Here is a 12741-nt window from a genome sequence, read left to right as displayed (position 1 = left end):
TCTTAAATTTTTCTCTCTCAATCTGTTATTTTTGATTCCTCTCTCCTATATACTCTTTTTAATCCATTTCTTCTTTTCGCTCTATTCTTTCAATTTTTTCTTCACACCATGAAAATGTTTTTTCTTCTGCTATTTTGAGTTGTGTTGCTAACTCTATATACTTTTTGTATAGTTCTATTTTTGCTCTCCTGCATTAAACGGAGTTCGATTCAATATTTTTAAAAAACAGACTAGAATTTGATGTGTGTCGCTATTAGTAAGCCTTTTAAAAATCTGGAATGACAAAATATTATTTTGCATAATTTACCCAATACGGATGGAATACTAATCGGTTGTGCCGATTGCAAGTATTATCTTAAAGTGCTTCATGTGTGAACACTAGTCACTAAACCTCGTGCTTGCTCGCGATTCGGGATAGAACTTTCTGAGTGTGTTACTGCACTTAATGAACTCTTACAGTAAGTTGAAGATAATAGCCGTTGCAATTTTAAAGTGGAATACAATTTATCAATACTTTAGTTAGCGTTTTTCTGCAATGGTAGATGAGCTCAATTTAAAGGAAAAATAGGGTTGCTTTCAGAAAAAAAACCCAGCTCACTTTGCGTTAACCTAAGCTGACAAGTGCTAAAATTAACGTAAAAATAGACCACTCAGCTTGACAGAATGATATTCACGTAATCGTCCTGTTGCTAGAGTCCCCTCTCTTTCTGCTCATTGGACCGTGTGACCGTAGCCATCGTTATGTTATAGCCTGACACCGTAGCCATCGTTATGTTATAGCCTGACACCGTAGCCATCGTTATGTTATAGCCTGACACCGTAGCCATCGTTATGTTATAGCCTGACACCGTAGCCATCGTTATGTTATACCCTGACACCGTAGCCATCGTTATGTTATAGCCTGACACCGTAGCCATCGTTATGTTATAGCCTGACACCGTAGCCATCGTTATGTTATAGCCTGACACCGTAGCCATCGTTATGTTATAGCCTGACACCGTAGCCATCGTTATAATATAGCCTGACACCGTAGCCATCGTTATGTTATAGCCTGACACCGTAGCCATCGTTATGTTATAGCCTGACACCGTAGCCATCGTTATGTTATAGCCTGACACCGTAGCCATCGTTATGTTATATAGCCTGACACCGTAGCCATCGTTATGTTATAGCCTGACACCGTAGCCATCGTTATGTTATAGCCTGACACCGTAGCCATCGTTATAATATAGCCTGACAACGTAGCCATCGTTATGTTATAGCCTGACACCGTAGCCATCGTTATGTTATAGCCTGACACCGTAGCCATCGTTATGTTATAGCCTGACACTGTAGCCATCTTTATGTTATATAGCCTGACACCGTAGCCATCGTTATGTTATAGCCTGACACCGTAGCCATCGTTATGTTATAGCCAGACACTGAAATCCAAAAGGACTGGCACTTTGACGTCATTTTTAAGTTTTTGCACCGTCTAGTGAGTTGTCGTTAGTAGAGCTCAAGGAAACAAGTTATTTCATTGGTTGAACTATTGAATACAACTCACTATTTGTTTTATTTTGTGGCACAAGACTGGTATTTTGACGTCATTTTTTGGTTAGTGTCAGGCCATAACTTTACGAAGGCCACGGTGTGATCGTCTTCACTGCCAGGATATCATTAATCTGTCGATCAAAACAATAACAGGCTAGTATTACATTTTAGAAATACATCAATGAGAGTGAACACTTTTTATAATAATTAACCAACAGTACAACACGACTGGGTGAATAAACAAATGAGAGATAAACTGAATTGATGAGAAATGAATGTGTAATAAACAAAGTGAGTTGTATTAACAGATCGACTTTCAAACATTTTAAAATGTACTAAATTAAGTGAATAGTTTTAACAGCTAGACTTTATCATTCTTTAAAACTGTCCCCTCAAAATAATTGTCACTGGTTTTATGACATTAGAATCAAAATAAATTTTCAACCACAATCGGACTAATGATATTATTACAAAAGGTCACAACAAAAGTATAGCTTTAAATTATTAAACAAGTCTGCTGATTAAATTAAATTATAATTTTATTTTTTAAAAAACAAAGAAAATGTCAAAGGTCAAAAATAAAATGAAGAGGTATTGACAATCAAAACATACCTATTCAGTTACACATAAGGGCAATACAATATACACAAACAAATCTTGTCTTGTTCTGTCTCGGGTTTGCTCCTCTGTAATCTTTATACATGCGTTGCTCTGACTTTTCGTGAAGATGTGTACTGTGGATACTTCTTCACTCTGTACCGATCACAGCCCAACAAATATTGAGAACAACTGTGCTTCTCAAATTTGTTTTACGTACAAGACTTAGTACTATCCTTTTGGATTTGACCGACTCAATTTTTAACTGGCACCTTTTAATTATCACACACTTTTATGGATATGTGATATTACGACACATGTCGCCTTTTATTTCGTCACGAAATCGACCAGCCTTTGATATTTTTATAACACAGTTTTTGGTCGTCTGTGTTATAATTATTGTGTTACTGAACCGGCCTTGTATCACAGTTTTGACCTTCTATGTGTTATGATTAACTGGAACGTATACATAGTAGCAGATTTGCCTCCTCTATACTATGATTTTAATGATCTTTTTTTGATCAGATTTATAATTTGCCTTCTTTATGCAAAGATTTTTGGTCACCCGTTTACGGACTTACACAGTACAGTAATCTGCACTATGCCTTGCTATTTGTACGCCTTGGAACGTTTTTCAAACAGTCAACCCTGCATTGTGCAAAGAATGGCAAGTGACGTTTTCCACCTACCATGGGTTTATATAACCAAGGTGAGTGGTATTCATAGGGCGCCTGAGAGGCGTTGTCATCACAAGATAGCATAGCAACGGGTTTGAAAAATAACAATTCATTGTCTCCTAAAGCTAATTTTCCATTGACACTTAAGCTCATTCTACATTAACGTGACAAATATGACTGTGTTGTTCAATGTGTTGTCCTTTACCAATATAACTGTGTTGTTCAATGTTTGCCCTTTACCAATGTTGGCTGTGTTGTTCAATGTTTTATCCTTTACCAGTATGAATGTGTTGTTTGATGTTTTGTCCTTTACCAAGTTAGTTAGCCCACTCAGGACACGCAAAACATGGCATTAATCGCATCCTCAAAATGGTTAACTTGATTGGCTTAGACATGTTTGGTTGATTATGAATTTCCTGGGGAGGAAAAATTACATGTACCGTTTTATACCAATCTTTAAAATTATGAATGTTTTATGCACAGTTTTTCAGATCTCTATTTTACGCCAGTGTCTGTTTCCACCTATGTTACACTTGCTGCATTTCTCTAGACACCATAATGCAACGCGTTTTATTTTTGTTTAATGCAATTGGAGAATACTCTTGTTGATTTAATTCGTATATGCTGGTTCATCATGAGATGGGGATATATCCTTGTCAAGCATCTCGTTTTGAAATTATTGAGAGAATAGAAATAAAACTAGTAACGCCTAAGGCCATGTAAATGATAATGACAGAAATATACGAAAATGACGATAACGATTGGATAAACAAAGATTAAATTACTTGTAAATTGATACATTTTGTATCCTGGCCTCATTTCTTAACCTTCTCCTTTTTACATTCACATTCGCTACGATATCCTGAATATTTTTCTTACACCGAATGTTTATGTACATCATAAAATTTAAAGAAAACATCTTTGCATGATTTAAATGAACTTAATGTTATTTTGTAGAACACAACTATTTTTAGCATGCTCTTAGATTTTATGTTTAATAAATCATTTTTCGTATTAGAAAGGCATGGCTTTTTGGTAAAAGCATTAACAAAGTTTGGTACGGAGAGAGTTAAAAAAAATCAATGTCTTTCTGACTACTAAATCTACACATGAGAAAATCGATGTAAAATCACTTTGATAAATTTCACATCACAATAGCACCGATTTTCAACTTTCCTTAATTTCTTATGAAAATTGATATACTTTTTCCCTTAAAGGCAAAGTAAACCCTTATTTTGGGGAGAATCGATTGTCTACCAAATCGATATTTTTTCTCAAAAAGCGAATATTATCCTACTTCAAATCGGAACCCATACTAGGCTGAAGTCGTACTTTTATTGTATTCTCATTATTTCGACTCCCTACCAAGTTAGACATCCGATTTATGATCATTGATTTCAATTACAGTATCGCATTATTTATCGATATTGTTCAATATAAACGCACAATTTATTGAACCACTCAAATTATCGACTGACATGATATATTATTTCAATTTTTTTAAAGATCGAACAAAATTGGCGTCAATCAGTAGCAGGCTACTTTTATGAGTAATTCTCACTAAACTTTATTCATCAAAATATATACTTTCAATGGCATGCACTCGGAGGTGAGTGGTGAGAGTTTTTTATATTAAAATAAACACACAATATAAATTCACCGTTCATTTCCCATTTAATAAGATTGTCTAGACAAAACTAATATTTAAACCTTTAAATAATTTATAGTTATATGCAAGCTTCATTATCAATTATTCTATTGAGCATACCAAATTTAAAATTCATTTATTGATAAGAATATATACTTATTTTGAATAGTAAAAATGTTAATGGCCAATCATCTACCGATAGAAAACGATTTATTTCAGTGAGTGAAATATCTACCAAATTCCAGTCCCTTAGTTTCTGGACAAAGAAAAATCACAATGTCCTCTCCATACATGACTGGTATATCGGCGTTAAGACTTGTGTTGAAAATGATTTGTGCGGTTTTGTGAGTTTTGTTCACTCGTAGATAGAAACGAGCCCTAAAATGATGTATTTACATTTGTGCTGTCCCCGTAAAAGTTGGCATCGTGTTGGTTACAACTAAGGGACATAGTCTCTGATAACAGTGTGTACATAATACATGGCAGATAATCAGTGAGTGTTGTTATCTTATGTTATAACAAAACATGCATTGACGCGAGTTTGAAGGAGCATCAGTACAAAGTTTTGATATAACGAATGAAGTAAGAAAGTCGTACTAAAAGACATTTTAAAGCTAAATAACTGAACATTGTAGGTAAAATATGACAAAACATTTTTATGTTTTCACCACAGTCTTTATATCCATATAACGTTTACCTGCGTAACACGTTGTTGCCTATTGCCATATGACGGAATATAGTAGATAATCTATGGAAATGTTGTCCAGTGGTAGGACAGTCGCTTTCAGATTGAAAGATACTGGGTTCGAGTCTCGCCGATGGGCTCCTTACTCACATTCGCTCACCGTACTCAGGTGTAAAATAAGTCCCTGACCGTTAACATCGTTGTCTTTGTCGGAAAAAATGTGCAATATCGCCTAACATGCGTCATGTTTCGTGTGTTGGACGGGGAACCTTTGTAAAGTGCACTGAGCACGTTTATTGTAAATTGCGATATATAAATGCCCTATTTTTCTATCCATTAAAAAAATATCTTATGAAAAACAGGAGTTACCCAGGTTGTCCAATGTGAGCAGATTGGGGGATAATAACCTGGACCAGTGAAAAAAAAGGAAAGTGTCTAAAGAGGTACATTGTTGGTCACAGTATAATACCTTAACCAATCAGCCACTTCGCCCCCCCCCCCCGCCCCCCCCCCCCCATCATATTGCATATATATATATATATATATATATATATATATATATTATATATATGTGTGTGTGTGTGTGTGTGTGTGTATGCAAACTTGGTGTTGAGTAATGTAGGAGTAGGGGTCGTTTGGGGTAGTGGTTGTATCATTAGGTTGTGTAGTTTGCATTGGACAGTAAAAATTTGTTCCCGTGTTAGCACGTGGCGAATCTCTCTCTCTCTCTCTCTCTCTCTCTCTCTCTCTCTCTCTCTCTCTCTCTGTGGGGGTGTTTAGTATGTGGTTTTGGGGTGTTTTTTTAGTATATGATAATTCTCTTCAGGCATTGGTTGCATTTTTTGTGTTTACTGTGTAGTTTTATTTTTGTTTTGGTACGATGTTCCATGTGATGTTGCATTGTGTGTTTGAGTCTTTTAGTTTCCATATGTGATCACTCAGTGTAGTTGGGGAACTTTTTCTGTCGTGTTTACATGTTGAGGTGTGTTGGTTGTATCTTGATTTGAAGTGGCCTTCTGTGAGTCCGATGTAGTTTTCCTGTTTGTCTGAGTTGTGCGTTACGATTGTTTTATATACAACTGATGTTTCGAGACATTTGTCTTGGAAAGGGACAAGTTCTTATTCCTACAGCTGCATTGCTTTTCGGTGTGTTGTTCTGTTGTTATGGGTATTGAGGATGCGTTTGTTGCGTGCTTTGATTATATCTTCAATGTTGCTCATGATGCATCACTAGCTGATTTTTATTGTATTTCTATTGGGGATTTTGTAAAGTTTTTTGGTTGCGAGGGAAGCAGATGTCTGCAAATTTTATGAATTTTTGACCAATGTTGGTTGTGACGTTTATCTCAAGGGAGGGGGGGGGGAGGAGGCGGATGTATTATCGTAATCTTTTGACAATCTAGAAATGTGTTGTGCGATGTTAGTGGGGATGTTTGTTTTTTTTATGATCGCAGGAGGGTGGAAGGTGGTTGCTGTCTTTATTTATGTAGTTGATGACGTTGTTTGGCTTTCTGTAGGGTTTGAAATTGTCTGTAGAAAGGTTGAAGGTGACGTCCGGAAAATCTATTTATTCTTGTTGGCCTTAATTGTAATTATTAGCTATTAAATTTAACACTTTTTCCTTCCATCTTCTTGTCCTTTTTTTATTGTCTTTACATTCAACTGTTTAAAAAAATTGTAACCGCCTCCTTATAGTTACAAGGAACGCTTCCGATTCTTCAGCTACATTGTCTAGGGTTTTAGTTTTATTTTTCTCTAAAATATTTGTCTAGATCCTTGGGAGAGACATCCATAAACTGCTCTTTGATGAATACATGTCTCACAAACTGTCATGATCTATCTCAATTTTGGCTAAGTCGACCCATCTCTCTAGATACGTTTTCAGTCGCGTGATGAACATAGATGCATTTTCTCCGTCCTCTGGTATGCCTTGGCGAAAATTCTCTCGGTAGTCGTCTTCCGTCAAGTTATATATTATCTGTAACGCTTACTTTACGGTATCGTAATCTTGTGCAGCTGTCTTTGGTAATCGACTGTAGCAGTCCAAGGCACGCACTGATAATAGCGCTGATAACGATATTATGATCATGGACGACACATCACATTGACTAGTTTCCGCGAACCGCTCAAAACAAAGTAACCAAACATTTAGATCAGATTTGCCCTCTGCGAATGGTGGAATTTGTGTTAGTTTAGATATCGGTTGTGCTGTCTTGTTGACAGATGAAGAAGTGGAGGAAAGTCTAGCCAATTCAAATTCATGCTGCATTCTATATTTTATTTATCTTTCTCTTTTTCTGCTTCTATCTCTGCGAGTTCAATCTTTGCTTCTTTTTCTAGCTTTAGCTTCTCCGTGTCCATTTCCATTTCGATTCGTCATTCTTCAGTGGTATTTCTCTTATTTACACTTTTCTCTCCTCCTCCAAAAAATCCATCACATCTGCCTCCTTTCCATACCTTGACAATGATTCTGACATCTCTATTTCAATTCAAATCACAATACGACAAACAGAAAAACTGCACACCTCAACCTTTAAACACAACAGACAAAGAATTTAGACTACGCTGAGTGATCACATCTGCAAACAAAAAGACTCAATCACACAATGCAAAGTCACATGGAATATCGAATCAAAACAAAAAGCTACACAGTAAACACAAAAATAAGGGGACTTATGCCTAGAAGAGAAGTATCATATGGTTAATGAAACGAGAGAAAAAACCCTAAACAGAAAGAGAGAGATATTTTCCACGTGTTTACAAATGAAAAAATGGTCACTGTCCAATACACACTACACAACCTAATTATACAACCACTACTCCAATCGACCTCTACACCAAAACTACACGACACCCAGTATGCATTCGTATACACACACATGTGCGACCTACATCCGGAAACAACATTGGCGCCAACTGACAACATTCCTCCAAGACACCTCAAATCAATCTCCCTGATGACTCCAGGGACGAAACAATGTTGTGGGAGAATATGTGAAAAGAGGACAGAAACAATTATATATATAATATATATAAATATATATATATATATATATATATATATATATATATATATATATATTGATAGAAGTCCTTAATTTTGACAGTGCTCAATACATTCACAATTCATAGCATTATAATATGAGTTAAATTGACTAAAATTGAATTAAAATTCCTTTCAACAATACGGCCGTTTTGACACTAGATAAGGCTTCTCTTTGGTTGTCAGTTGTGTGATCTTCTTTGTTAGGGATAGATCCGTGATTCATTTAGAGTGTTGTGTGGTGCATGAAGGGGATACAGAAGGAAAATGATGTGAATGTGTGTGTACGTTTTTTGAAGTCATGAAATCAAATTGAAAAAAGAAAAAAAGAAGAAATGGGTAGGAGGGCGGAGAGAGAAGGGGAATAGGGGTCTGTTAAATTGGAGGGAAAGAGTGGGAAAGAGCAGAGGGGGAGGAATGGGATGGTGTGGGTTTTATATGATTGAATTAGATTATCAGAGGAAAGGGAGAATCTTGGGAGGGAGAGGACGGAGAGGTGAATCTAAGAAAGGAATGGGGTTAGGAAATGAGAGAAAGAAGATATATCTCAGGGTAGAGGCTTTTGGGGGGAGGGCGGTTGATTTTGTGCTATTGATTTGAATTATGAGAGTCTGCACATTGTCATAAACGTAGCATCTTAAACAATAGATCCGAATTCGTATATATTGTTATTGTTATATTTTTGTACTGTTTCCTGGTCTGAAAAGTTAACAAAGCAAGATTCGTCTTGTTATACTTTTTTATTGCAGTTATATGTCTGGTATGATTTGACATCCTTTTGAACAACAAGGGTCTCACACTATTCACATGTTAACATGGATAACAACCGCAGTTTAGTGGAGATCGTTTTCACTTTACAGACTGAGCAATTCATCAGCAATGACGATTACGGAGTCATCAAAAAAGCGTTAGTTTTCACACAGCTGTTCTTCTCAATTCTTGGAGTCATCACAAACGCAATCAACATCCGCGTCTTCCTAAAACAAGGTGTGACAACTAGCAGCACAAACATCGCCTTTATGGGCCTTTCAATATTTGACTTTTTTAGTTGTTTCATGACAATCCCACTTCAGGCTTGTTCTTTTGTGGATATTATAGGGGACTGGAGACAAGGTTATATTTGTGAACACTACAATGCTTACCCTATGATTATATACGCGGCTTTTTATAACAGCAGTATCTGGACTACCGTGTATTTATCTATAGAGAAAAGTCTATGTGTTATGATTCCACTTAAGATCAAACTTATACTAACGCCTAAGGTTACATTCCGTATAATAATGTTTATTTTTATCTTATTCTCCGCCAATCGTATACTATACATGGCATCTACGAGAATTTCTTGGCATGTTGACTCGAAAACAAACTTGACATTACCAGCATTTATTGAATCGCCTTTTGCAAATCGCTTCATTTATTACAACAGTTTGATATCGACTACAATACTATCGTCAGTTGCAATCGTTATCGTTACAATCGCCACCATCATCATGATCAACAAACTTAACACGTATCAACAATGGCGGAAGAAAAACGCAACAGTGGCTCTAACATCATCAGCATCATCGCCGGAAAATTCTTCAGAGACTACACGTATGTCTTCAAAAGACGCGGAAATGGTCAAATTCGTCATCACAGTGACGTGTATATTCGTTGCTTGCCTGACCATATCTCACATTCCAGCCACCGTTATTCTCGCGATCCCGGGAATTTCTGTTTCCGGATCCAACAGAAACATACTCAGTGTGAGCTACTACATCCGTTTCCTGTTCATTCTCATTAATTCTTCCATCAACTTTTTCTTCTACATCCGGGTCTCCACGCGTTATAAAACGTCCTTTGTCGAAGCCTTTCCATCATGTTCACGAATGGTTTCAATATCGAAATAAATTAAAGGTAAACTCTAATTCTGTGCTTTCCAAGTCTTTTCTGAACTCTAGATCTAACATACGTTCAACCTTTACAGTAATTGTAGCATTACACTAAAATTACATCTATCTTAATAAACTTGACTCAGGTTGTTCGAACATAACAGTTTGATACTTTGGAGAAACGAAGCAATCAATCCAAACTGACGATGTTCTATCGCAAATTCCACAACCTTGTAGCAATTCCACCAAACAACTTTAGTCCAGCAACAACGGGATCAAGAACAAGGGCACACGATCTATGTTTCAAAGTGCCGCGCTCCCGAATACAAAGCCATGGACAGTCCTTCTTCCATTCTTCTATACGCTTCTGGAACAACTTGCCACCTATCGTTGTAAATGCAATCGCCACGGAACAGCTCAGAGACACGCTCTTCAACATTCTAACACACAAATACATTCCGAAATATAGAACATCAAGACACCTAATTTAGCCGCAATACACCAGAAGCGGTTTGCAAATTAAAAGAAAACAGAAAGAAAGAGAAACATGGAACCACCGTGTGATAATAAATATAATATCAAAGTCAACTCAACACAAATTAGACTTTACCTTTATAGAGTGAATATATTGTGTCATGTCGGTATGTTTTTGACATGTCCCCCCCCCCCCTCCTACGTACACCCTTGAAATCGGTGCACCCTTTAAAAGTGTTGGTATATCCTGGGGTGTACAAAACACCCCGTTGAAAAGCATTGCTCTTGTTTGGGAATTGTGTGGTCCAGTAATATGAAACCCCCTTCGGGTATGAAGTTCCAGGGTTCAAATCCCGCTTTGAGCGGCGCATAATTAACTCCATGATAAAGCCTTTTTATCGCATTTCCTTGCAGTATTCAGGTGTAGAATGAGTAAAATTCGAAAGTAAAAAAAATTGTTATATCGCCAAACAGACGACATGTCTCGTCCTACATGTTAAGTTTTGCTGTTGGCTAGGGACCCCAAGTAAGGCACATTGAGCATGTTTAGACATATTTGGTCAAAGTGCACCCCCCCCCTACCCGTTTTATGACCCCCCCCCCTTTTATATGATACACAAAAGTACAAATGTTCTATCTGGAACATACTTAGAACTAACAAAGATGTTCTTGGATATAGAGAAAAGCTAGCGGGAAGATAGGAACCATTCATTGGAATATGATTCAATAGTTTGATGCCACGTCCGTCCAGCAAACAGCAGCTTGATTCTAAACAAATAAAAATCGGTAATTTTTTTTCTTCACGTTGTCTAGAACTTTATGACATCTCATGTGATCAGAATGTATAATAGTCAAAACGTGATCAGATTTATAATGTTTTTCTCCTCTGGATACAATTTTATGCTCGTCGAAGAAGTATTTCATAAGTCAGTGTTGGAGAAAATGGCGTCCGCCATTGTTCCGATAGTTTAGAACCGGTTGCTGTGCGTCATTACGAGGGAGTGACGTCACGACTGTTGAACACGTGCATGTTTTGGACATTTGGTCAGACATAACAGCTTGTGTAAGACAGACATAGATGGTACGGTGGAAGGTCAAAGTATAGGAAGAGGAAAACAAAGGAAATGTGACTGCATAACATCAAAGAAAGGACCGAATTGGAGCTGTATGAGTTGACAGAGACAATCGATGACAGAGATCTGTCCAAGTTGTTGTGTATGTAGCATACCGGAAGTCCTCCGGATAATCGCTGGTCATCGGAATTAATGGGTGAGGGAGCGAGAGATTGGATAGCAGTCGGTACGTTTTTTCGGCAAGTGCGGTCTTAAAACATTTCAGGAATGGACTTGGCGGCAAAATGTTCAAAATGCTTTTTTGTCGTCAGACTGTATTTCAAAAGTTTTTTTTTGATATTGTTATTTCCAAATGGTTTTGTAATAGGCTATAGAAGGGGATTTATGGACAAAACGTTCCTTGCTCGGTATCTTGTTTTTTGTATTGTTTTGTTTATATTTTTTTTCTCTCGAAGCTGTTATAATCCGATTTGTTAATTATTATTAAATTATGGGATATATGATTTACAATGGGAGAGGCAGTACCTTTAACTTGTAGCTAGCAGTATTCTCTGGGTAGACACGTTACAAGAACCTGTTCTCATCCATCGTTGAAGCGGCGGTTGAGTTGTGTTTTATTTTTTTTTAAATATTCACGCATGTTGGGCGGCTTTAATCATTCTGTATCGTCATTATAGGTTAAATAACAAAACTTTTGTTAAAAAAATATAGATTATCTGTGTTGATACCCGTTTTGCGACCTAATTTATAGGTCTGGCATAAAAATATAACAATAGTGTGGCAAACGTTCCACAAATACTAATGAAAAAATGACCTCCATATTCTTCCCTATTATCGACATTGTAACATATTGTGTCACCATAGAGGGATTTTACAGCTTTCGCTTATAGAAATTTTATTAGAACATTACAACTTTGAGAATCAGAATGTTTATGATAAAATTTATATTAAAATTCATTAATTGGATCATTATTCAAAATACACAAAAATTATCGAGAATATCTCTCTATGGTGACAGAATGCATTATATCTGGGATGACTGAAAATTTTCAGACAATTTCATTGAATAGATTCTGAAAAACGTTTGACACAGTATCTCATACCCTTAGAGACATGACATATTGAGTGAATAACAAATTA

The 12741-nt window shown here is 36.6% G+C and overlaps 1 protein-coding gene across 6 annotated transcripts; it reads left to right on the top strand.

The window, feature by feature from the left end:
• Nucleotides 1-4333: 4333 nt before the first annotated feature.
• LOC144960505 (uncharacterized) lies at nucleotides 4334-10726 on the top strand. Of its 6 annotated transcripts, none has more exons than XM_078893676.1 (2): nucleotides 4334-4416; nucleotides 8933-10726. In XM_078893676.1, exon 2 carries the CDS (start codon nucleotides 8999-9001, stop codon nucleotides 10070-10072), a length of 1074 nt encoding a protein of 357 aa, XP_078749802.1. In that variant the 5' UTR covers nucleotides 4334-4416; nucleotides 8933-8998; the 3' UTR covers nucleotides 10073-10726. The 6 variants fall into 6 exon arrangements, with proteins under 6 accessions (XP_078749802.1, XP_078749803.1, XP_078749801.1 ...); XM_078893677.1 differs by lacking the exon at nucleotides 4334-4416 and adding an exon at nucleotides 4545-4673; XM_078893675.1 differs by lacking the exon at nucleotides 4334-4416 and adding an exon at nucleotides 4701-4753.
• Nucleotides 10727-12741: the final 2015 nt, after the last annotated feature.

Source organism: Berghia stephanieae, chromosome 15 (genome assembly GCF_034508935.2).
Source record: "Berghia stephanieae isolate SIO BIC M18660-M18661 chromosome 15, UCSD_Bste_1.3, whole genome shotgun sequence".
NCBI lineage: Eukaryota > Metazoa > Mollusca > Gastropoda > Nudibranchia > Aeolidiidae > Berghia > Berghia stephanieae.
This window is presented reverse-complemented; position numbering and strand designations above follow the sequence as displayed.